At 49.6% G+C, this 25,475-nt stretch overlaps 3 protein-coding genes and 1 pseudogene across 3 annotated transcripts in view; 2 read left to right on the top strand and 2 right to left on the bottom strand.

Annotated features, from left to right (window-relative positions):
- Positions 1-146: 146 nt before the first annotated feature.
- Positions 147-5,244, bottom strand: VPS25 (vacuolar protein sorting 25 homolog). Its single transcript, XM_027094398.1, has 6 exons — positions 5,117-5,244; positions 4,757-4,902; positions 3,792-3,845; positions 3,005-3,093; positions 2,181-2,256; positions 147-767 (listed from the first exon to the last, which is right to left on the bottom strand). Exons 1-6 carry the CDS (start codon positions 5,167-5,169, stop codon positions 655-657), a joined length of 531 nt encoding a protein of 176 aa, XP_026950199.1. The 5' UTR covers positions 5,170-5,244; the 3' UTR covers positions 147-654.
- A 3,969-nt stretch (positions 5,245-9,213) lies between these two features.
- RAMP2 (receptor activity modifying protein 2) lies at positions 9,214-11,068 on the bottom strand. Its single transcript, XM_027094536.1, has 4 exons — positions 10,859-11,068; positions 10,353-10,418; positions 9,786-9,897; positions 9,214-9,656 (listed from the first exon to the last, which is right to left on the bottom strand). The coding sequence occupies exons 1-4, from the start codon at positions 10,956-10,958 to the stop codon at positions 9,401-9,403; spliced, it is 534 nt and encodes a 177-aa protein (XP_026950337.1). The 5' UTR covers positions 10,959-11,068; the 3' UTR covers positions 9,214-9,400.
- On the top strand, positions 10,962-12,485 carry LOC113613622 (uncharacterized; annotated as a pseudogene).
- An 8,932-nt stretch (positions 12,486-21,417) lies between these two features.
- EZH1 (enhancer of zeste 1 polycomb repressive complex 2 subunit) overlaps positions 21,418-25,475 on the top strand; it is a 32,176-nt gene continuing 28,118 nt past the window's right edge. The window contains exon 1 of the mRNA XM_027094815.1: positions 21,418-21,436. The gene's annotated coding sequence lies outside the window, so the exon portion shown is untranslated. The remainder of the gene's footprint in view (positions 21,437-25,475) is intronic.

The following is a 25,475-nucleotide window of genomic DNA, read 5'->3' as shown; positions in this document are numbered from 1 at the left end:
GGCTCGCTGGAGCCCGTCAGCACGAGAGGACCTTTTCAAAGGCCATAGGCATTCTCTCCCCTCCCCTAGGCTGGGATTCACTCAGGGGGTTAACACTTCACAGCCTTCCCTTTGCCCACTCCAGTAATAACCTCAGCAGCAGGCAGTAGGGTTAAGCTTTTTAATATCATAAATCAGTGTCCGGCCCCACCTCTCATTGCCAGGCCCCTTCCTGGGCCTCCTATCTTCACATTGCCTGAAAGGCTGCCTGCAGCCAGGGCTTCGCCCATCCCCTAGGAAAGATCCAGCACCAGCAGCATGAGAGAGGAGGCAGCAGCAGCTAAAGGGGTGGGAGGGGAAAGAAACAGAAGCTTGTGCAGGTGCATGTGTGTATGTACTTACGTGTGTGACACAAATGAAGTTTGTGTTTAGGTTTACAGACCCCAGCTCACGAGAGGAGGTGAGGCAGGGAGCAGCACATCTTTTCTCCCTGGCACCTCAGCCTCACCCTATCCCAGGGACAGACACATGGGATAAGTGGGAAACCCACCCCTGGACTGCAGCCCTTTGGAGTCTGGTGGAGTCACGGATCCAATCTGTGGGGACACTTGGTCTGTCTCCCTTTGAAAGCCCTGGAAGGGTAGGAGGTAAGAAGTAAAGGGAGACAGGTTTCTGCTAGAAGAACTTGACACCTCGGCCATCGCTGACAGTGATGATCTCGGCCTTGTGCTCCTGCTGTAGGGCCTGCAGAGCCCGCAGTAGGGTTGCCTCATCCAGCCCGTGGAACTCTGGACAGGGAGAGATGGGTAGTCAGGGACACTCAGCTCCTTGGGGCTCAAGACCTCTGAGAAGAGCAGTCCAGCTGGAAACAGAACTTTCCAGGCCAGCTATACTGCTACAGCTGCCCCCACCCACCCTTCCTGGGTATTCCTTAGGAGTAAGGAGTGGAAGAAAGCCTGAGTCAACATGAAATGGGAGTTCATGCTTATTCCCCCTTCCTGTTTCTTCTGTCAGACTCAACCCCCACACACCCTCGCACTAACCGCCCCCCCGCCCACTAGTGTCTGATATACAAGAGTAACACCGTTTCCTTGTGGGCCACAAAGAAGGGGCCCTGACAATCAAGTGTAGGGAGATCAAGTCCCTTGTCACTGTACGCTGACCCTAACTGCATCTGTACCCATTGGGAGGACCTGTTCTAACACAAAGAGGTATAGCCATGCCTCTGGCCAGGAGACTGTTAAGGTCCAGCACAGATATCTGCCCTTTCCTAGTGAAAAGGAACAAGGCTGGGAGCCAAGGGCCCCCTGAGTATCTGGAGATATGGCAAGATACTGCAGGGAGATGTGAGAGGCAGGAGGCAAGCCCTAACAGGCTTGCACACCTCACCCCCTGCAGGGGCCCAGCTCTTGAGTCAGGGAGCTTGCTTTCTGAGGAAGCTTCCAGCTTTGCCTGGCCTGAGCGGTGGGCTGGGCAAGGCTGCAGCACTGAAGTCATGGCATGATGGTGGGAGTAGCAAGCAGAGGCCTGCAGGAAAGTGGGGGGAAAGCCAAGAGCTGTAAACTCTGCTGGGGCAGCCAGGCCTGGCAGAAAGGGGAGGTGCCCCTTTTTCCCCAGCTCAGATTGGTACTTTTGGTGATCCTGGGGATCAGAATATGAAGTCAGAGATAAAAGAGCTGAGAGAGTATTTACACTATGTAAAAATCAAACAGTATACAAATCCTTGTCTGGCCAGAAACCATAGTATTCTAAAGGGCAGGGGGTGGGGATGGGAGTGTTGGCCCAATCCCTTCAGCTGACACCTACAGATCTTGAGCCCTCTATAAGAATAAAGGGTGAAAGAAAGCCTGGGTCAGCAAGGAATGAAATTTCAGGCTTAATCTCCTGCCCTAGTTCCTCATTCAGCATCTCTACCAATAATTCTTAACTTTTCATGGGTCACAGATGCCCTTCAAAATCTTATAATATGGACTCTATGCTGAGAAAAATGCACATACACCCCCACAAACAAAATCTGTGGGTTCTCTGCATGTGAATTCAGATGGTTTATGGAAATCTTGGACATGGGTTAAGAATTTTTGTATTATTTAGTATTTGGAATTTAGAGGCAGAAAAATGGGAAATCTGAATGTCAAGTAAACAAAAATTAGACAGAGGAGGATTCAGATAACAAAACTGGGGAGAAAGGGAAAAAGCATTACCCTCATCCTCTGTGTCTTCCCCATTGGTCAGTTCGTACAAGGTGAACACGGAGTTGTTCTGGCCACTCCTGGAAACCTATGGACACAAAAAACAGGACTGAACAGGAATTTCCTGGGAGAAGGTAAACTCACCAGCTCCACCTCTCTGACCCAGGAATGATACTTGTTCCCAAACCAGAGCTGTCACCTCAGCAGAGGAGTGGCCTAAAACCCACAAACCCTACAGGTGCTATATTTATACATGTACACACACGCTCGGAACCACTAAACCACAGGCCTTCACGTGTCTGAGGAGCGACTTCTCATTCTGGTTGTTTTCCTGTTCAAGAATGGGTGGTGTGTGTTTGTTATATTTGGGTTGTTGGCGCTTCTTCCCCTCCTCTCTCCCTTGGGAATGTTTAGGGCTAGTGGTGACAGGGGAGAGAGTCTGTCCCCACACCCACACTGTTCAGAAAGTCTCATTTATACTGTGGACAGCCCCATAAGGATGTAGTGGGGGAGGGGCTCCAGGTTTTTGTGTTTTTTTTCCCTTCCTTTCCCCATTTATCTCCTGTGGCCAAAGGCTCCAGCCAACAATAGTACTCGTGGTTTCCAGTACTGCATTCTCCAAACATGGCCTCACATAGCCTCTGGCCTCCTACAGGCAAAAAAAGGAAAGTTCTTTCCAGCCAGGGAAATTGAGTCATTGAAAGAGGCTTGCCTGGAAGACCTTCCTCTTTCTGCCCCCTCCCACTCTGCTCAGTCTGGATCTGAAAACACCAGGCATCTGCTGAGCACAGATTCATTCTCCTTTGCCATGGGTCACTGCGTCAGAATAGTCTCACCCACTGATAGATGAGCTTCCCCCATTCTTCTGGCCTCCGCCACATGATCAGGAAGCTAGACTTGTTTTTATCCAACCACTCGAGGTTCCCTGCAAAACAGATACTTATGAAAGCACCATGCTATAAGAAGAGACAATGAGGCAAAAACCAAGGTGGAAGAGAGTGTAAGAGACTCAGCTTTCAGAAAGAGAAATTCAAGGATTGTTTTACTATTACTATCTGCAAGGCATCCATTCTCCTCTTCAGGTCTTGGGGCACAGATGGAGAGATTTCAATTTTGTATACCAGTGGGGGAAAAGAACCCAGGGAATTGAGCTACTGTACAGAACACTCTGGGCTCCAAGCCAGGAGAGAAAAAAAAAAAGTTCTTAAAAGAAAAGATTTGTGGGGGCTTCCCTGGTGGTACAGTGGTTGAGAATCCGCCTGCCAATGCAGGGGACACGGGTTCAAGACCTGGTCCGGGAAGATCCCACATGCCGTGGAGCAACAAAGCCTGCGAGCCACAACCACTGAAGCCCGCGTACCTAGAGCCCGTGCTCTGCAACAAGAGAAGCCACCTCAATGAGAAGCCCGCACACTGCAATGAAGAGTAGCCCCTGCTCGCCACAACTAGACAAAGCCCGCGCGCAGCAACAAAGACTCAACGCAGCCAAAAATAAAAATTAATTAATTAAAAAAAAAAAGCCACTGAAGGGTTAAAAAAAAAAAATGAAAAGACTTGTGCTAATCTGCCCTCAGGAAAACCCAACTACGATGAAAAATAAGGAATCTGGGGAACTGAACCCACCTTTCTTCCTCAGTTCTTCTAATACAACCTGGATTGATTCCACGGGCAGCTTCCCTGGTTTAAGGTTAAGGGAATGGTATTAATGGAATGAACTGGGTGGGATAAAATTTCTCAGAGCCAGGCTTATGCTACAAACTACCCTTCTTCTCCCACCTACACACATAGATGTGCAGTGCCCCAACAGGATATAAACTGGCATTTTCTGCATATTGGGGGGAGGAAGGTAAAGAGAAACTAGTGTAATTAAAAGGAAGAGCTTTAGGGGCTTCCCTGGTGGCGCAGTGGTTGAGAGTCCACCTGCCGATGCAGGGGACGCGGGTTCGTGCCCCGGTCCGGGAACATCCCACATGCCGCGGAGCAGCTGGGCCCGTGAGCCATGGCCGCTGAGCCTGCGCGTCCGGAGCCTGTGCTCCGTACCTGGAGAGGCCACAATAGTGAGAGGCCCGCGTACCGCAAAAAAAAAAAAAAAAGTCAGAGCTTTAGAGAATTAAAGGTACTATCATTTCTCACTCTCTGTCATCTCTCCTTCCTCCAGCCATTCTCTAGATGTTTTAGGGATGAATCAGGCAGCAAAAGAAAACAACCCTTACTTCCTGGGACAAGGAGAGTAGGCAGAGAAAATTACTAAAGGTAATGCCAGAGTTTGAGCCTCATACAGAGGACAAAAGTTTCAACGAGTCAAAAAGGCTCAGGTCGAAAAACTTGGTACTTGGCTTCAGGGCATAAATTCTAAGATCTGAATGACACCTGGGTACTCATCACTGCCGCTGACAAGAGGGCTTGGTGCTATATTTGGGTTGGAGCTGGAGGTAAAATGGATGTCAGCTACACAGTCTGGCTCTTTCCCAAGGCCAGTTGGGGTGGGAACCTGCCTTCTGTGGGTGAAGAGGAGTGTGAGGTCTGGGCACGTGGGAAAGTGTGGAAGTGCATGTGTGGGGGGTGTGGAAAAGCCTGAGGGAGGATACGCTGTAGCTTCACGTTGTTGAAGAGCGGGCTCTCCTGAGCTTCCATCACCGTCATGCTGGACTGTTTGTGCAGGCGACAGAAGGACAGGACTAGCGAGCACCAGGCGGCCAGCTGCTTCTGCCGAGTATCCACGTTCGGCTGCAACCTGCCGGGTGAAGCGGGTGGGGCGCAGAATTAGAGGAAGTGAGAGAGCGAGCGGCAGCACTTGCCAGGGGCGCATTCGGGAGAGAAAGTGAGGGACTGAGGGTGGCGGCGACCGGATCCGTTCTCCCCCTCCCCACTTGAAGCATCAGTGCTGAGCCCGGGGTCCTAGGGAGGGGAGGGAGGCCCAGCGGGGCTTCTCGGGGTCTGAGCCTCACGTAAAGAAGGGCGGGAAGCGATACTGCCACGGCCACTCGAAACTCATCGCCATCGTAGTAGCCCAGGAAACCCGGAACCCGCCGGCAAAGGACTTCCGGTCTCCTCTCCGGCACGTCCGGGCAGAAAGCACAGCAGAAAGGTTCCGGGCTCCTCTGGGGAGAGGGGCTGCCCAACGGGAGGGATCGTCCTCGTCAACCCGTCCCTTCCTATTATCCCCAAATCCTTACCGTCTAGAGCAGAAACGGCCCTGAGAAGTCTTCTGATTCCACCCCAGAGAAGGGCAGTCACTCCCCCAAAGTGGGCACAGTTAGTAGAACTGCAAGTAGAACCCAGGTCTCCAGAACCCAGCCTAGACTTGTTTCCACTATACTAGGCTTCTTTTAATGTCAACATTTGTGTCATTTAACTTCAGTCCCTCGCAGCTGCCCTCAATTCCTGTGTCCTTCGACTCCATCATTCCCCAGGAGCTCATTTGTAGCTTTATCGCTTGAAATGGCTCTGCTTCCATTATTCAGAGCTGCCGTATTTGAGCACAGCCACCTCTCTCTCACCTCTCCCACGTCCTCACCTTTCTAGCCTCAAGTCCCTGGACCCCTTTTGGTCTTATCTGACTCCTTCCCCAGCCTAGACTACTCAATTCCGTCCCCTTGCCTGCCTACCTGCTGCTCAGTTTCCAAACCAGAGTCGTTGATCCCTGCCCACCTCCCCACCCCACCCCCATCTTCTTTTTTTCACGCCTGGGCGCAGGAGTATTACTGAAAAAGAAAAAAAAAAAATTCACCGGAACCTGCTGACTGAACCCCAGATTCCCTGACTGACCTCATTGCTGGGCAATCAGTGCAGCCCAGTGACGCTTTGTCTTTTATTGGCTCCCTGTCACATCCCTCAAGGTAACTCTTCAAACTTTTCCACACTCGTCATGCCATTCCACCTGTTCCCATCTCCTCCATCTCTGCAGAATGCCCTTCCCTTCTATTTTTATGAGACTGAGGCCATGCATGTGAACCTCTTAATCTTTCCTCTCTGTCACCACACTGGATTCATCTCTCAAAAATTTCTCTCACTTTTACTCCTTCCTTTTGGACTCAAAGGAAGAAGTATCACTCTTCCTTTACAAGGTCAACCCTCTGGCAGCTGATTGCCTCTCCTTTCCAGTTTCCTCCAGGACTTCTCTGTGTATCATATTCCCTCTTTCCCTTTCCCCTGGCTCCTCTCGTCTACAAACATGCTGACGTCATCCCTACTGGAAAATATGTAGTTCCCTTGACTCTACCACCCTCTCAATTTCCTGTCTGATCTCTAACATCTCCCCCACCAAAGTCCATCCTACACTGTGTACAGTTCCTGGTCCACAGAAGTGCCCAACAAATATTTGTTGAATGAATGAATGAATGAACCATTTAATAGATAATGTTCTCTTGGGACTTCCCTGGTGGTCCAGTGGTTGGGACTTTGCCTTCCAGTGCAGGGGGTGCGGGTTCGATCCCTGGTTGGGGAGCTAAGATCCCACGTGCCTCGTGGCCAAAAAACCAAAACATAAAACAGAAGCAGTATTGTGACAAATTCAATAAACTTTAAAAATGGTCCACATCAAAAAAAAAAAAAGTTCTCTCAAAGGGTACCATCTCCTTCGCTTCCATGGCACTGCTTTATCCTTGTTCTGCTATCTCTTTGATCTTTCCCTTTGTCTTCTTCTGTCCTCATTGTTTACATGTGGGTGTTTCCTAAAGGACCTTAGCCTTCTTCAGTACACCTTCTCTCCAGGAACTCTCATCCCTTTCATGGCTTCACATGGCTTTTCTGTGCAGGGGACTCCTAACCCTATATTTCTAGCTCCAACCCTTTTCTACCACTAGCAGCACCACCACCACTCCCATTTCTAACTCTCTACGGTACATAACAGCTTGTTCCATTGTTATTCATATTATACACCATTTTCTTCAGGCCAGCTTCTCCTTCTAATGGCACCCAGGTTCAAAGCCAGAGTCAGCTCTAACCTCTCCTCTACTTCACCTTCATATCCAAGTCCCTCCCCTATTTTTAATAACCTTTCCTAATTTTTATTTTTTTAATTGCTTTTTTTCCTGCTCACTTATTTAATTAATTAATTAATATTTTATTTTTGGCTGCGTTGGGTCTTTGTTGCCACGCACGGGCTTTCTCTAGTTGCGGCAACCGGGGGCTACTCTTTGTTGCGGTGCACTGGCTTCTCATTGAGGTGGCTTCTCTTATGGCGGAGCACAGGCTCTAGGCGCATGGGCTTCAGTAGTCGTGGCACGCGGGCTCTAGAGTGCAGGCTCAGTAGTCGTGGCTCACAGGCTTAGTTGCTCCACGGCATGTGGGATCTTCCTGGACCAGGGCTCGAACCCGTGTCCCCCACATTGGCAGGCGTATTCTTAACCACTGTGCCAACAGGGAAGTTCCCTACTTTTTAATTTTTTTCCATTTCCCCATTCACCACTCCTTTGGTCCATGCCCTTGTTCTCTCAAACCTGGATTATTGCAATAATTTTCTAACTCACCTCCCTTTCGACTCTCTCCCATAGGGGAATGTACTCCATCTAAGGCCTAGTCAGGTGCCAACTCCACAATCACCCTCCTGTGATCTCACCTCCTGTGACTGCACCTTAGCTAAATGGGCCCCTCCTTCCTTTGCACTCAGAAAACATTTGGCTTGCATCCCTTGCATGACTCTCATCAAACACTCCACTGTTTTTATTTGTGTACATGTCGGCTCCCCTACTAGATGAAAGCCATTGAAAGCAGAAGCCAAGCCTTATCTAACTTATCTTCCCAACACAATATGCAATATACAGTGTCTTACACCAACATGCCTTTGATGTATATTAGTAAAATGTATGAAGGCAAATATGGGTCAAAAAGAGCACAGATATATCCTTGGAGAAGACAGATGCATTCATGGAAATAGAGCAAAGGTTTCTCTCTGGTGAAAACTGTAAATGTCCTAGGGAATAGGTGTGTCTCTAGAGAGCCAGATGTGTCCTGAGAGGACAAGTGTGTCTCAGAGAATAAACAGATATGTTCTAGAAGCATATAGGTATATATCTGTGGAACAGACAGGCATGTCCCAGGAAGTGGATATGCATGTACTCAGGGAGGCTTACATTTCAACAAGGAGGGAAGGAGAGTTCCTAAAGAGGTGCCAGGTGCCACAAGGAATAAACAGGTGTCTTTTTGAAGAACCAAGTTATGCTCTAGACATTTTTGATGACCTGGCAGGTTTGTCCCATGGAGAACTGGAGGTGAAGTTTCCATGGGGAGAACTGGGCCTCACCATCCAGGGAACATATAGGAGTGTCCATATACAGAAATGTGGATCGCTAGGTATGTCCCTAAGAAGTGGGAGAGGGAGCATAAGTATGGCTTAAGAAGCTAACAGAAGCATCCAGTGAAGAACTAGTGGTTGCTATGGGGATGACAGGTCTCTGATCACAGGGTTCAGTTTTGAGCTTCTTCCAGGCCACGTCCATCTTCTGGTTGTTAGCTTTAGTGGACACCAGGGGGCAGTGTGTGGCCAGGCTGCAGGCCACACCCACCCAGGGTCCAGGACAATGTAGGATGAGGGCCAAGGACCTGGAGGGGAAGTCCTGTGGCGAGCCTAGTAGAGGAAGCCCCCACTGCCTTTGCCCTCAATCCTGAGGTCCTTAGGGATGGACTCCTGTTGGTCAGATCAGAGCTCCTATTCCCAGGCCCTGGGAGGAAACTGAGGCATCAGGAAAGGGAAAATTCAGGGCTCCCGGGTGGCACCCCCTTCCTTCTTGCAGGAGCCACGGCAAAGTGTCCTCCCTCATCCCACCCCCCTCACCTCCCCGGCTGCTCTCCAGACCGGAAGGGAGTCTCTTCCTGCACGTTTCCTGGAGCTGGGTTTGGATAGACGCAGGAAAGGCCTGGCCTTGAGAGAAGGAAGTATATGGGTGTGGCCTTCGGGTGGGGGAAGCGGTGGTGGGGGGCAGGTAAGTGAACAAAACAGTGGGCCTATCCAGATTCTTCCAGCTCTGCTGCTCAGAACAGAGGGCCTGTGGGAATGGCAGAGACTCTGGGAAGGACACAGGCCCCACTGGGATAGGGAGGGGAACAGTGTACAAAAAAAAACAGTTTTATTTTGAAGTTTACAGAACTTGAGCCTTGACCCCACCCAGCTTCCATTTCCACCGATCTAAGGACCTGCAGTTGGGGTAGGAGTGAGAGAAGGAAGTAGGGAGGGGAGGGGAGAGACCTGCAGAGGAAAGGAGTAAGATGGCGGCTGAAGAGCTCACGCCACCCTAGGTCTGGGCTTCACTGTCTTTACTCCTCCACACCACAAGGGTGACGAGAAAGGGGATGAGGCAGATGGGGGCTATGATCATGGCCAGGAGCACATCCTCTGGGGGGTCTGAGAAGGGGGGCTGCCCCAGGGAGCAGTTGGCAAAGTGGATCTGGTGAGTCTCAAAGATGATCTGTTCTGCCCAGGGATTGGGGAAGCCCAGGCCAAACTCTTCTGCATTCCTTTCCAAGCAGTCTCGAAGGATGCTGTAAGGCCTGGGGACAGGAGAGGACTAGAGTGAGGGAAGGGTTGGGCCCAAAAAGAGGACTGTCCCACACTTACTCAAGACCCACAAAGAGCAAGCCCTAGCCCTGGCCCAAGCCGCCCTCCAGCACGGCCCCTACCTGCTAATGAGTGCCCAGTCACACCAATCCTTTTCGATAGAGTCCATTTGAACCTTATAATCATCCCAGCAACGTAGGACATTTGTCCCATACTTCTCCTCCACTGTTTTCCCTGTGGGCAGAGATGCTGCACATTGACCACACCCCTACGCCACCCTCCAAGCCCTCTGGTCCAGGCACTTCCATTGAGGAACCACTGTTCCTGTCTTCAAATATGGGAACTACCCGGAGAGCCTCAGAAGCCTTCCCAAGCAAGACAGTCCTGGCTGAGGAGAGAGTCTCAGCTCAGGAAAAATTTAATGTCTTCCATGTGCCCAGCACTACCCCGCCTGGCAAGAACTTCCACATACACTTTTTCTGGGATCTTCTAATCCACCTGTGAGGTGGGCCAGCTCAGAGCCGGCTGGAGGCTTTGTGGGATGAGAGGTAGACCACAAGGAACCCCAAGAGAGAACAGAGCAGAACTTAGGGGCACCAACTGGGTTTGGGGCCTGGCTTGTGAGAAAGGAACACTCCCCTCTCTTCTCCTTGCCCTGGGCCACCCTCCCACAGCTGCTGGGTACTCACCTTCTGACTTTAAGACGTCTGGGGTGGGAAGAAGTTGAGCCAGGGACTCCTGGGGCTTCAGGACAGCTGTGGGCAGAAAAGGGGCAGGGAGACGGGATGCTGGGGATCTGGAGCCTGGAGGAAGGGGTGTGTGGGTTGGGGGCTGAGACCCTTGGAAGTCAGGGCTACGCTCAGAAAAAAAAGGGAAGCAATCCAGGCCCCCACGGGATGCCTCAGTGCCCAGAAGAGAGGGGCTGCACCAATTCATTCCCACTCACATCCAAACCCCTCCCTCCTCGCCAGCTCCAGACGTCCCAAGACCTCTCTGTGGGACCCGGGCACGCCAGCTTTTCCCCAGTGGGAAGCAGCTCGCGCTGCGCCCTCACCGTGGTGGGGCCAGGGACCGTCCAAAGAGCAGCGCTGTCCGCATCCGCACCCCGGGGCCCGTTCCGGTCTTGGCCGTCCTGCCCGTCTCCCCTCCAGGGCCTCCCGCGCCTCCCGCCCGGGCCTCGGGGCGCTGCGCTTACCGCCCAGCAGCAGGAGGAGGCGGAGCGCTGCCGGTCGCCCGGCGCCGGTCGCGGGGAGCCGCGGGCCGCCGGCAGCGCGCTCCGCCCGGAGCGAGGCCATCGCGCGGCGAACAGGCGAGGAGGAGCGGCGGCGCTGAGCCGGTCCCGGGCGGGGGCGCCTATATCCCCGTCCCAAGCCGCAGGAAGCCGCGCCGCTTCCTCGCAGGGGCTGGGACGGCTGCGGCCACGTGGGGGGCGGGGGCGACGCCCGGGGCCGGCGGGCTGGAGGGGGAGTCGCTGCCCCACCCGGCCCTGGCGCCCGCCGCTCCCTCCGTCTGGCCGACGTTGGCTCACCCTTTCTGCTAGCTCACCCTGCGGGGCTGGACAGCTCCCCTCGTAACCCCAGAACCGGCATCCATTTCCTGGGCTCGGCTGCGTGGCGCCCAGGACTCGTCGGGGTCTCTGAGCCTCCGCTCCCCGAACTCTAGCAACCCCTTCCCTTCCTCCGCGAGGCGGCGGGGGCGTGGGGGGGGTGGCGGGTAGCGAAAAGAGGGAGGGGTTTGGGAGCTCAGAGGGCCTCTGAACGCGGCCGTTTCTAAGGCTGGGGGTTGGGGCTGTCCGGGGCCGTGGGGGAAGGGGCCCGTGGAGCTCGGCTCAGAGTTCCCTTTCCTTGGGAACACCCACTGATGTCAGCCCGCCTGCCAAAATCGAGGAGGAGGAGGAGAAGAGGGAGCCAGACCTTCAGAGTGTGGAGAAGGCCTGGGGATAGAGGTAGAGGGGAAAGCAAAGTCCGAATACCTTGCCTTCGAGGCACCCCCTGGGGCCTAGACCCACGAACCAGATTGAGTGCAGTGGCAAAAGTAAGACTGCTCCATTCCCAAGAAGAAGGTGGCTACAACTCCTCAGGGCCAAGGTTGTGAAAAGGGAAGGTTTAGAACCTACAATGTGTGACTTCATTCATGAGGTGGGTACATTATTTACAGAGGAAGAAGCTAAAGCCCAGGGGAAAGTGCCCAGGACTTGAGCTCAGAAGCTCTGAGTCCTAATTCCGTCTTCCCATTTTCCAGCTATATAGCCTGGAATGACCTCAGTTACCTTCATGAATTCTCAGATTCCTCCCATGTGAAACAGGGACGTTACCCTCCTCACTAATCTGTAGTGAGAGTGACACTTGTGAAAGGGCACTGCGCTCACTTAGGCAGATGCTGGTTTCCTTTCCTAAGGACTTGCCTAAAGCCACACAGCTGAGAAACAGCAAGGCTGAGCATGGGGCCCCAGCGGCCCTGACTTCTGCCACACCACAGCTGTCTCTGTGTCCTGAGCCAGAGCTTTGTAGGCCTGAAGCAGCCGAGGATCCCAGGAGCTGATTTGGCCATGACGTTCAACTCCAGACACAGCTGTCAGCACCAAACTTTCCTAAATTACTCCCAGACACTGACCCTTGGACTCAGCTGCTGCTGTTGTCCCAGTTTACTGATTCCTTCCCACCACAAATTATCTTGCACCATCTCTCTTCAAATCTTCATCTCGGGGTCCTAGGCTCTTAAATCATGGCCACTGATAACCCGTTGTTCCTCCATAGCTAGGATCAAGAGGTTGCTTTAGCAAGGCATCCAGAGGGAGAAGGGAATTGGCCCACTTGGCATGAACCCCCAAGCCTTCCTGGTGAGGGTCATCTTCTGCAACGGGCAGAAAAGAGCCAGGCTGCCTTGGAGTCGATTCAGGCCAGGGACAAACTCCGTTCCTTCCCTCCCACCTGTGATTGCCCTTTTCAAGAAGGAAACATGGGGGCTTCCCTGGTGGCGCAGCGGTTGAGGGTCCGCCTGCCGAGGCAGGGGACGTGGGTTTGTGCCCCGGTCCGGGAGGATCCCATATGCTGCGGAGCGGCTGGGCCTGTGAGCCATGGCCGCTGAGCCTGCGCGTCCAGAGCCTGTGCTCCGCAACGGGAGAGGCCACAACAGTGAGAGGCCCGCGTACCGCAAAAAAAAAAAAAAGAAGGAAACATGGTCAAGAGGGAGATTTCTAGGTGATAAGATGGGAGGAGGAAGCAAGGAGGGGCAGAAAGCAAAATCAGCCATTTCCACTGGCCAGAGGCACCTGAGCCCACAGTGGGTAAAGACTAGGGTTGGGATCAAGATTAAAGTTGACAAAAACAAATGCTGGGTTTTAAATAAGGCAGTATGGTATAATGGATAAAAACAAACAAACATTGGTTAGGATTCTGAAGGCAGGTTTTGCCTCTGTCTTGCTGTGTAACCTTAGGTAGGCCATTTCACATCTTTGGAGCTCAACATTTTCATATATAAAATATATATTTTATATATTTCATATATAAAATATATAAAACATTTCATATATAAAATAAAATAATATATATATAATTATATATTTTCATATATAAAAAGCAAAAGGGAAAATACAAGTGACTTGGTAGAAAGCGGTATTTTAGCCTAGAGTTGGAGTTAAGCTTGCATCATGACGTGGAGACCTCCAAAGGAGAGCTTGTTGTAATCCTCCCTGAACTTGGGAGTTCAAACCTGTTGGAGAATCTGTAAATTTCCTCCCCTCCTGATTTTCCTCTTCTCACTTTTCCTAGCCAGTTGGATGTTTGGCTGTTTTCATTTGACCCCTGGGGGCATCCTGGTAACTGCGGGTCTGCTGCTATGGGGGTCCTTTGGGACTGAACGGGGACTAGAGACCTCACCTTTTCCAAGTTGCCATAGGAAATAGTCCCATGATCTGCAGCAAGGGGCCAGAGAAGGGCTTCATTAGGGACAGGGGCTGGCTCTTTCATGGGAAGTCGTATTTTCCACCCCTGCGGGCCGTTACCTTTCCTTTCTGAGCCTGTTTCTGCTTTAAAATATATACTTTTTGCTCTAAAGACATACTTTTTAATTGCAAGTAATACATAAGTATATACTCATTGCAGAATACTTAAACACAGAAAACGTTATAACCCCATTCCTTTCTCACCTCCCCCAGGTATTTTGGACCTAAAAAAAGCATAAATGGGAATTAATATCCTTGTTCAGCGACTTTTTAAAAATTAGTAATGTCTTGGGTCATCTTTCCATGATACCATATACAGATGTGCCTCTTTCCTTTTAACTGCAGTGTAGTATTGTCTTCAGTCTTTTTTCCTTATATCTAGTAGCTTCTAGGCTTTGAGTTTCCTACACAATCCCTTATTCCTCTGTCCTTAGCCCACTCCCACCCCCAGGGCTTGGGAAGAGAGGCATCTGGTTCTGATCCAGCTGGACATTGACCTGAGATTTCTGGCCTCAACCTATATTGACTTCTCCTGGGCAGGGATCTTACTGCCATGTAAATTTCCCTTCTTATTAGGGGCCAAAGGTCATCCTGCCTGGAGCAGGGGGAGAGGTAACTTGATCCTAAGGAGGAGTGCCACTTCGAATCCTCAGCCTTCCCCCTATGCACACAGACAAGTCCAGAACAACATAGGGGGAGTCAGAAGCACTGGGGGCCTCCTACACAATGAAATTACATGCAGAGCATCCCGGAATTCGCTTTTCTACTGCATAGAGACAATCATACATGCTGGCCTTTTCCACAGCTGTCTGCAAAATAAAGAGCAGAGCACAGGAGAAGGTGTGGGGGAGAGCCAGGGTCAGGGAAGCCCGAAGTTCTGGCTGGGGACAGCTAATCTTTCCAATCTGGAGAGAGGAGACAGGCTTCTTCAGAGGGCAGGGAGGCAGCAGGGAGAACCAGAAGAGCTACAGCCAGGGAGCCAGCTGGCTAAGGGAGGGAAGACAAAGGGGTAGGGACACAACTACTCCGTCTCTCCCCAGCCTCCTCATCTCCAGGGTGCTGGCGTGAGGAGCCTGACCACCTCTCACAGGGAAGAATGGTTATTGGAGAAAACGCTGGCTCTCTCATAATATCTATAAGTTATATGTAAAAAGCAGAGAAAATTGTCAAGCCATGTTCCTCATCAACTGCTGGGGACTTAATAGTAGCTACATTTATTGAACAATTACTATGTGCTGCAGAGTGTGTTCCCTGACACATATGCTGAGTGATTTCCAAGCATTTCTTAAAACTTCACCACCATAACATCAGAATTATCTTGTCCATGGGTGAAATGGGGAAAACAGGAGTGATTTTCTCAAGGTCCCAGAGGAAGTAATTGGCAAAGCCAGGATATGAACCCAGGACCGTTTGATGCTAAGCTTCAGGTCTTAACCATTAGATTTATCACCTCCCTCTCACTCCAGATCAGAACATTGATTCTTTACTGAGTCTTGAAGGGAGGGCAGAAGGGTAGAGAGTTTCTTCCAGGACCAGATGGGCCCCTCCAGAAATAAGAAGATCCTGTTTCACCCAACTCTGTACGCACAACCTCCTCCCTGCTTCCTTCCCTGACCAAGGCTGGACCATGACATCACATGGTGGAGGCTGTTTTTCTGAAAAGAACCCAGGCCAGATTTATAAGAATGACGTTCAGACAGTGTGACTGAAGAGGACCATGGCCAAGAGACCACAGCACACACCCAGCAGTGCTGAGAACACTGCTGGTCCCTCGGCACCTGGGGCTGACTCATGGTTGCTGTCAGGACCCAATGCCAGATGCCAGGATTGCTTTCACCCTTCTTCCATTCCTTAGGACTGTCCTCTGAAACCATCCCCAGGAATCCTTCTACCCCTCCCCAGCACCCCAGAAGTCTAGGTGTTGTGTAACATGGGGATGCCCTGAGGGAGCCAAGCAGTGTGCTCAGTGCTTCACACAAATTGTTTCACTTAAAAATCACAACTCAGGGAATTCCCCGGTGGTCCAGTGGTTAACGCTACACGTTTCCACTGCAGGGGGCATGGGTCCGATCCCTGGTTGGGGAGCTAAGATCCCACATGCCTTGTGGCGTGGCCAAAACAACAAAAACCACCACCACCACCATCAAAAAAACCCTCACAACTCCATTATAGTAGGTACCATAGCAACCCACTTTACAAAGGAGGAAACTGAGGCTAAGAAAGGTTAACACCTGATGGAAGTCAACCTGCTATCCAACCTGTAGACAGAAGGTCACTTATGTGACCTTGTGCAAGTTACTTAACCCCTTTGAGCTTGCCTGTTTTCTTACCTGCAGAAATGGGGTTACTAGCATGTATCTCACTGAGCAGTAGCGATGAAGCGTGTTACAGCATTTGGCCCGATGTCTGGCACTAGGAAGCATGCAATAAATGGTAGTTACTATCATAACGTGTACCACATATAGTTATGCAACTCTGTTTCCAAGATATTCTGGGATCCTTCCCATTTCATAATTTTGGTTGTTTTCATTACACAACACTCTTTATTGAAAAGAGTACAGGCTTTGGAGTCAGATAGTCCTAGCCTGGGTTTGAATTCCAGCCCTCCTACTTACCAGTCATGTGGCCATGGCCAATGTTGTCAGTCTCCCTGAGCCTCAGTGTTCTTCTCTGTAAAACAGGGATAAAAGTACCTACCCCCAGGCATCTTGCAAGGATTGTACGAGATGAGGTAGGTTCACCTACAATCCAATAGTTAACGAATATGTGAATGCTAAAAGCAATTTGTTAAATGTATAAAGAAATGTGATTTATTTTTGGTTCTTTCCATACAATGTCGTGCATGGAATCTGTAGATTATGTATTATACTTTTCTTTCTCCAGAAGAGTTCCATAGCCTTATATCTCATCCTAGCTGCAGTGGGGTGCAAAGGGCCATAGTATCAGCAGCATGGGACCCTGCGGATAAGCCAGGGAAGAAAGAAGGGGGAGTCACAGAACCAAGGGGAACTCCCCTTTCCTGTCTGGCTAGGATTTGTCTTTCACACAGGCTGTGCCCTGCTGATATGGGGGTCTGTCCAGTGTCCAGCTTTGATTGGCATCTCTAGTACAGAGGAAGTAAGGAGCCCCTTGTCTATTAGGAACTGTTTTCCTCTGAACTTGCAGAGGAGAGTCCCAAACACATTTCTCTTCCTGGCACCACCAGTGAAAGGAAAAAACCATGGAGAAAATCCAGACTTGTGATTCAGAGCTAGAAGACCTCAGAGAATAGAGGAGGTAGAGTGGAATGGTTTAGAGGGTAGGTTTGGAGTCAGAATGATGGGGCCCAAATCCTGGCCCCGCCATTTACCAGCTGGCTGACCTTGGCCAAGTTCCAGAATCTCTTTAAGCCCTGGTTCCCTCAGTTGTAAAGTGAGCGTAAGAATATTGCTGACTTCATATGGAACGAGACGACCTACTGTAAAGCACTTAGCACAATGCCAGGCACATACTGAGTGGTCAGTATTTGAAGGCTATTATTGTCTTTTGACTTCTGCAGTTTTACAGTTGAGGGCCCTGATGGCCAGGAAGGAAGCACAGCTCATTAGCTGTCCACCCGATCAGAGCTACTTCCCAGGCAGCGCCGTGCCAAGAGCGTGTCCCGTGGGATCAAGGCCCTGCATTCACTGTGCCAAGAGAGTGAGAATGGGTAGCACCACCCTAGCTGTGGCGTTGGAGCTTTCCCAGTATGTGCAAAGCAAGGCCTGAATCCCACCAAATAATCCCCCAAAGTAATTCTCCTTCCTGCTGGAATTATTTATTTTGTAATTAACAAAAGCTAAGGAGGCCCTTTCTAATATTTTGGCTTGGAGGTTCAGAGTTTAAACTTCTGAGAGCCCTGGACAAGGGTTTATTGTGGGCCTGTTCTTTCTTGCTGAATTGAATGCATTATGATCCCTAAGCAACTAGGGGTCAGGAGATAAGTACCTGAGGCGGAAAGCTGGGTTTTTGAGATTAGAAGACAAAATGTCCAGGAGTGGAGAGGCTTGAAAAATCGAGCCATGTTTCCAGGCTCAGTAATGTCCAGACCTCAACTTGCTCTGGAGCTGCCTTTGCTCTAAGTGTTCAGGGAGGGGTCTGGCACCTCAGCCGGCCCCTCAAGGCCTGGGCAGCGGCTTGTTTCCGGTGACCTTCATGCAGGCTTTGAGGCTGTGCTTTGTTTTGTTTGCTTGTTTGTTTCTCCACAGCAGGGTGGCCTTTCCCTGCTTCTGGGTGGGAAATGGGGGAGGAGGGAAGATGGGTTGCTCCCATCTCTACAGCTGTGTTTACATTTCCCTGTCAGGGACTGTCTGGGGCCCAACTGTTCCTCAATCCTCTGTGTCCCTTCAGAGAAAAGCTATTTGATATCCCTGTGGGCTTTACAAGGGAGGGGCAGAATGAGCAGAGGGGTTACCGTGGAAGGGAGGAAAGTTGGAAGGGAGGAAGGAACAGTACAGAAAGCCCTGTTTGAATTCTGGGAAGCATCAGCTCCCTCCCTTTCTACTAGTGGCCTGAAGACCAGCAGGGGACAAAAGTACACTTAGAACTTGCCTGCCCCAGAAGAAACAGAACACGTGACATGTCATTTCTAATCACCGGGTGGAACAAAATCTTGCTTGTGATGGGGTTGTGAGTGCACAGAGCAGAACAGTCTTCCCTGAGGCTTCTTTGGGGCCAGTGGTCAGAGATACAGCATGGTAAAGCCAATAAGATCATGCTAAAATACATGCAAATTAAAAAGGATTTAAGAAAATGGTCAAGTAAATAATGCTCTTCTTCTCCAGGGAGCAAGTTGAGCTGGTATTAATCAGTATATTAGTGTTGCTGGACTCTCTGCCAAGCCCAGGAGGATGGCTGCCAAGGCAAATCAGGCATCAGGTTTCAGAAATTAAACACATTATTTTATTTTTCCACAATAGGGAACTTTGAGGAAAAAAAAAAAAGTCCTATTAGGCTACTCAGCACACTTTGTCCAGTTTCCTTCAGCCCCAGAGGCCTCCAATTTAAGAGCAAGATGAGCAACTGGAAGCCAGGAGTGACACAGTTATTCCTTTCTCCTATTAACTGCCTGGGGGTGGGGCTGGGAGGAGTCGGGCAGGGGTGATGGTACTGTTTTTCAAAGGTCTAGTAGCTGACCACTTGCCAACAGTTTTTCTACGAATTTATAGGGCAAAGACGTAAAGGGTTGGAAAAGAAAAAGTTAGAGGAAGAGCTGGCCAAAGATTGGCTGATAGCGTCTCATGGACCATGGTCAGCTAAGAAGGAGCCTGGTCTCAGGAAAAACTCTCTCCCATCAGAGAGGGAGAGAGGAACCAATTGGCAGACAAATTTTCCCCAAGAACCCCACACTTACTGGTGATGTGGAAAGTTGGTTTTATAATCCTCTAGTGAACAAGGATAATTAAACCCTGGGTTTAGTCCTATGTCTAACATTGTGATGGATATCAGAGAGGTAGACAGCCTGGTAGCGAGTATAAAGTGGTAATGGAGTTGAAGCTGGGGGAGATCCTGGGGGGCTGGCAGGAGGAGGTGGAGCTTGAGCTGCATTGTACACTCTGATATGTACAGATATATCCCCTCTCCTTCCTTCCTTTCCACCTCAAAATATTTTTGTAACCATATTTTCTTTGTTATCGCAGAATGTCTTTGTATCTCTCCTCTTGTCACTTGGCATACTTCCTGAAAACCAAGTGGTCCACTTCCATGGTGTTAGTTAACAACAATAAGCTGATGGTTCTCAAACTGCTCTCCAGTCTCAGTCCTGACATTCAGATCTTCTGAACATCTCTCCTTAGATAACCCAGATTCTTTTTTTTTTTAACCTGCTGCCTGTCCCCTTCCCCCCTTTTAAACCCATATTCTTTTTTTTTTTTTTTTTTTTTTTTTGCGGTATGCGGGTCTCTCACTGTTGTGGCCTCTCCCGTTGCGGAGTACAGGCTCCGGACGCGTAGGCTCAGCGGCCATGGCTCACAGGCCCGGCCGCTCTGCGGCATCTGGGATCTTCCCGGACCAGGGCACGAACCCGTGTCCCCTGCATCGGCAGGCGGACTCTCAACCACTGCGCCACCAGGGAAGCCCTAAACCCATATTCTTTATTTCAACAATTATTTATGTAGTGTAATGGTTCTCAAACTCGGTTACACAGTGGAATCACCTGGGATGCTCTGAGAATTCTTGAAGCCCAAGCCAAACCCCAGACCAATGTATCAGGCTCTCTGAAGGTGGGAGGAAGAAATCAGTAGTTATTAAAACTCCCCAGGTGATTTCAATGTGAACCAAATTTGAGAACCACTGGTCTAGAAAGCATTTGGAATGGAAAGGAACATCATTGAAAATTGCCAAGTATTAAGGAATATTTGCCTTGATTTTCTTGTGAATTGGATATAAGCAAGAGGAAAACAGAGAAGTCAAAGGTTCTGATATAAGGAAAAGAACACTAAATCTGCAATCCAGAGACCCGAGTTTAAGATCTGACAGAACAGTTTTTCATCTGTGTGAGGCAAGTCTTTTAACTCCTTTACACCAGAATAGCCTCGTGTGTAAAACTGAAATCCTTCCTACCTACTTCATAGAGTTGTTATGAAAATTATTTGAAGAAAAAAATGATTATAGGCTTTTAAATTATGTCTGTGGAGACAAATTTAAGGTAATGTTATTTTGTATTTTAAGTTTTAACTTTATATTTTGAAATAATTTCAGATTTACAAAAGAGTTACAAGTGGTAGAGAGTTCCTCTATGCCCTGGAGCCAACTTCCTCAAATGTTGAAGAAATGCGATTGCCGAAACCAGGAATTAAGATGGAAAAAATACTATTAACTAATCTACAGACCTTATTCTAATGTCATCAGTTATCCCACTGGTGTGCTTTTTCTGGACAAGGATCCAAGCCAGGATCACACATTACATTCAGTTGTCATGTCTGCTCAGTCTCCTCTAATCTGGACAGTTCCTCACCCTTTGCCTTTTTTAACCTTGACATTTTTGAAGATACTGGCTAGTTATTGTGTAAACTGCCCCTTATTTTGGATTTGTCTGATGCTTCCTCATGATTAACTCAGCTTATGCATTGTTTTCAAGACAACTATGTAAGTGATTTTGTGCCCTTCTCATTGCATCATATCGAGAGGTACCTAGTAAGAATATCTCTCAGCACTAGTAATGTTAACTTTGATCACTTGGTCAAGGTGATGTCTGCCAGATTTCTCCCCTGTAAAGTTACTCTTTTTCCTTTGGTAACTTACAGGTATCTTGTGAGAAGATACTTTGACTCAAGGCAACTGATTTGAATCTAAGTGACTGAGAAAACTCTTGACAGAAATAGGGCAGTCCGGTGTAAATAAAGCATAGGGCTCTATGTAAATAAAAATAGGGCTCTATGGGTTAGAGCCCATAGACGGGCGTTTGGGGGTATTTGTAGATGTGAAGGATCTGTAATGAAGGGGTTCCAGGTTGGTTTCAAATTGTGAAGTGAGGCATGTCACTAGCGTGTGGGGATGATGCAGCTACTGGATAAAGTCTTAAAGATATTAATGGCTCCGGGAGGTTTCCCAAGAGCCCTTCCTGTCCCCTGACAGCGCCGCCTTGGAAACCGTCGGGATCGGGTTGCACCACCTCGGACTCCCGAGTTTGGGGTATTGGCGCCAAACCGCAGAAGTGCGAAGAAGGATGCCCAGCCGGCCTGACCAGCGGTCGCGGGCAACGCAGTGCGCACGCGCCGGGAGGAGGCGCGGGGCGGGGCCGCGGCGTGGGGGCGGGGCCGCGGTGCGCAGGCGCCCTAGCGGCAGGTCCCTGCGGCTCAGGATGGAGGATGAGTGAGTAAACAATCCTGGGCCCGGCGGTGGGGCCGGGCCTCCGCACCTTGCCACCCGGGGCCTGAGGGAGGGAGAGTCGAAGGGGTCAGAGAACTGGAAGGAAGCGGAGGAGCACACTATCTGCCTGGCGGGGGGTAGCGGGGCGCCCACTCCCCGTTCCGAAGGCTGGGGAAAGGGGGCAGCGGGGCGAGAGAACCCCCGGCGAGAACCGCGTCTGCGGCGGGGAGGGCGGTGTGTCGGGGAGGAGGAGCGGCGGGGGCGGGCCCGGGGACGGGGAATCCCGTTGGAGGGCGGGGTGGGGTGGGCGGGAGCCCCAGCGCCGGGAGGGCGTGGGTGGGCGGTGGCACCTGCGGGGGCCCTTAGCGAGGTGGACTCCCGGGGACCTGGGGCAGTGCACGGGAAGGACCAGACAAGGGGGCTCAGCGTGCGATGACTTTGGGGGTGTTGAGGAAGCGGTGGCAATAAAAACAGGGTGAGGCGAGTGAGGCTCCTAAGGAGCAAAATGGAAAGGGGAGCTCACTGTTGGGGTCGAGCCGGTGCCGCGTGCCTCCTTCGGGTTTGCGCACTAGGCGCCCAGCTAGCCTCCCCCTAGTCCCAGCCCTGAGTAAGAGGCTTCTCTCCAAATTTGGTCTCGCGCCAATCCCTGCCCACCCCAGAATTCTCTTGGGGATCAAATAATGTAAGGGAAAGAGCCTTGAAGCAAGGCAAGGTGGTGTATTTGGGACATGCCTGTTAGGAAATGTGGGACAAACTTATTTAGGTAAAAAGCGACTACTGAGAAATTGTTTCGGGGGCGGGGAGGGGAAGGAAGGTGGAAGGATGTTCGTGCCGCCGATGGAAATATTGAGAGTGGGCTTTTCATAGGTGAAATATGGGATTGTTAATAGAGTCGCCTAGGTATCGAGTCTAGGGCTACAGGGGTGAGGATGGGGGCTAAGAGCCGAGGTAGCCGAACCACTGGGTGCGTGCGAAGATGGCTTGAAAGTGTAGGTCTTTTCTTCCGCGTTTGCTGCCATGACGCCTTTGAAGAGAAAAATCCCCCACCCGGTGCTTTTAAGTTTAGGAAACTTGAAAGACGTTTCCAGCCGGAGAAGGTGCTAACTCCATCAGAGGTTTCTGTGAGAGCTTGTCTATTTTAAGCCTTGGAAACCCCAGGGCTGGGATGTGTGGCATTGATAAAGGAGATTACTTAATTGCGTAGAAGAAATTATTAGGAGATAAAGTACTTAAAACACACACACACACATTTATAATAGAGGAAAGGATCATCTGTAAAGATATAATAATACTGTTATTGTCAGGGTGTATGCTGAGTGTGTACAGACAGTGTGAATTAATTCTCCCAGGGCAGAGATGTTGGTTTGTTTTATTCACTGATGCACTTTAAGCACTAAAACACTACGAAGCACACAGTAGGTGCTCAATACATGTTTGTGGAATAAATAAGTAGTGGGACGATCTCTGGGACTGGGAGTTGGGAGATCTGGATCCTAGTTCTTCCACTAACTGGCAGAGTACTTATAGGCCAATCACGGAACTCGACGCCAGGGCACAGCTTTAAAACTTACTGAGGTGGAAATGACTTTTTCATTATGGTGTTACTTTATTTATTATTATTTTAAAAATAAATTTATTTATTTATTATTTATTTTTGGCCGCGTTGGGTCTTCGTTGCTGCGTGCCGGCTTTCTCTAGTTGCGGCGAGCGGGGGCTACTCTTCGTCGCGGTGCTCAGGCTTCTCATTGTGGTGGCTTCTCTTGTTGTGGAACACCAGCTCTAGGCACGCGGGCTTCAGTAGTTGTGGCTCGCGGGCTCTAGAGCGCAGGCTCAGTAGTTGTGACACCTGGGCTTAGTTGCTCCGTGGCATGTGGGATCTTCCCGGACCAGGGCTCGAACCCGTGTCCTGTGCTTTAGCAGGCGGATTCTTTTTTTTAATTATTTTTTTAAAAATAATTTACTTAATTTATTTTATTTTTGGCTGCCTTGGGTCTTGGTTGCTGCGCGCAGGCTTTCTCTAGTTGTGGTGAGCGGGGGCTACTCTTCATTGTGGTGTGCAGGCTTCTCATTGCGGTGGCTTCTCTTGTTGCGGATCACAGTCTCTAGGTGCACAGGCTTCAGTAGTTGTGGCTTACGGGTTCTAGAGAGCAGGCTCAGAAGTTGTGGTGCACGGGCTTAGTCGCTCCACGGCATGTGAGATCTTCCCCGACCAGGGCTCGAACCCATGTCCCCTGCATTGGCAGGTGGATTCTTAACCACTGCACCACCAGAGAAGTCCAGTGTTACTTTAATTCTCTTTGAAACAGCACTAGAATAAGGAGCCTAGGATTAAAAATGAAATTTTATTCCCAAGAAGACTTTCATGAGAAGGGAAAAGGGGAGAAAATGTAGTTGGTTGGACTTGTTTCTCTTATACTTGCCTTTGAATTAGCATGCCTTTTAAAACCATTTAAAGTATTATTTATGTCTCTTTAATTCTTGAGATCTGAAACCTGGCTTCCTTAGTTCTCCAGGTAACGATTCCTGCCCTTGATTTGTGCCTTATGTGAAAATTGTAACAATTTATTTCACTAAGTATATCTTTTTCCTGTCTTGTACTAACTTTAAAAAGTCTCTACTTTGTTGACTAGCTACTTCCCAAAGAAGGTTTGAGGCAGCAATACTAAAAACACATTACATTTCTACAAAGGATAGTTAACTACAGAGAAAGAGAAAAAAACAGGACGGAGGAGCTGAATAGGCATTTTTCCAATGGAGACAAACTGATGGCCAACAGGCACGTGAAAAGATGCTCGTCATCACTGATCATCAGGGAAATAAATACAAGTAAAAACCACAGTGAGATACCACCTCACACCTGTTAGAATGACTTTTACCAAAAAAGACAAGAGATAACAAATGCTGGTGAGAATGTGGAGAAAAGGGAACCTTGGTGCACTGTTGGTGGGAATGTACATTGGTACAGTCACTATGGAAAACAGTATGGAGGTTCCTCAGAAAATTAAAAATAAAACTGCCATACAGTCCATCAATTCCGCCTCTGGGTATTTATCTGAAGAAAATGAAAACACTAATTCAAGAAGATATTTGCCTCCAGTGTTCAAAGCAGCATTATTTACAATAGCCAAGATATAGGAACAACCTAAGTGTCCATCAGCAGATGAATGGATAACATATGAGATACACACACACTCACACACACATACACAGAATATTACTCAGCCATAAAATTTTTGCCATTTGGGGACTTCCCTGGTGGTCCAGTGGTTAAGAATCCACCTTCCAGGGGCTTCCCTGGTGGTGCAGTGCTTAAGAATCTGCCTGCCAATGCAGGGGACACGGGTTCGAGCCCTGGCCCGGGAAGATCCCACATGCCGTGGAGCAACTAAACCTGTGCGCCACAACTACTGAGCCTGCGCTCTAGAGCCTGCGTGCCACAACTACTGAAGCCCGCACGCCTAGAGCCCCTGCTCTGCAATAAGACAAGAAACCACAGTGAGAAGCCCGCACACCACAACGAAGAGTAGCTCCCGCTTGCCGCAACTAGAGAAAGCCCGCTCACAGCAATGAAGACCCAACACAGGCAAAAATAAAAACAAATAAATAAATTAAAAAAAAAATCCTCCTTCCAATGCAGGGGACGTAGGTTCGATCCCTGGTCAGGGAACTAAGATCCCACATGCTGAGGAGCAGCTAAGTACACACGCCGCAGCTACTGAGCCCTCGTGCCACAACTAGAGAGAAGCCCGTGCACTGCAATAAAAGATCCCGCCTTCTGCAACTAAGACCCGACACAGCCATAAATAAATATTTAAAGAAAAAAAATTTTTTTTGCCATTTGCAACAACATGGATGGACCTGGAGGACATTATGCTTCTTGAAGTCAGACAGAAAAAGACAAATACTATATGTTTTCTTTTATATGTGAAATCTAAAAGATAAAACAAAAGAACAAAATTTTTAAAAATAAAAATATGTTGAGAAAGATGAAGAGAATTATATCAGATTAAGATTGAGGGAGAGGGTTTTAAAAGGAAAAACT

This window comes from Aethalodelphis obliquidens, unplaced genomic scaffold, assembly GCF_003676395.1.
Source record: "Aethalodelphis obliquidens isolate GAN/ISIS:26980383/991018 unplaced genomic scaffold, ASM367639v1 scaffold89, whole genome shotgun sequence".
Lineage (NCBI taxonomy): Eukaryota > Metazoa > Chordata > Mammalia > Artiodactyla > Delphinidae > Aethalodelphis > Aethalodelphis obliquidens.
This window is presented reverse-complemented; position numbering and strand designations above follow the sequence as displayed.

Coding starts and splice junctions, on each gene's coding strand:
- RAMP2 (XM_027094536.1), bottom strand. CDS start 10,958: ATGGCCTCGCTCCGGGCGGAGCGCGCTGCCGGCGGCCCGCGGCTCCCC. Junction 9,898..10,352: donor AGACGTCTTAAAGTCAGAAG/GTGAGTACCCAG, acceptor CTCTGCCCACAG/GGAAAACAGTGGAGGAGAAG. Junction 9,657..9,785: donor GACTGGGCACTCATTAGCAG/GTAGGGGCCGTG, acceptor TCCTGTCCCCAG/GCCTTACAGCATCCTTCGAG.
- VPS25 (XM_027094398.1), bottom strand. CDS start 5,169: ATGGCGATGAGTTTCGAGTGGCCGTGGCAGTATCGCTTCCCGCCCTTC. Junction 3,846..4,756: donor CAACAACGTGAAGCTACAGC/GTATCCTCCCTC, acceptor ACCTTAAACCAG/GGAAGCTGCCCGTGGAATCA. Junction 3,094..3,791: donor AGAAGAACTGAGGAAGAAAG/GTGGGTTCAGTT, acceptor TCTGTTTTGCAG/GGAACCTCGAGTGGTTGGAT.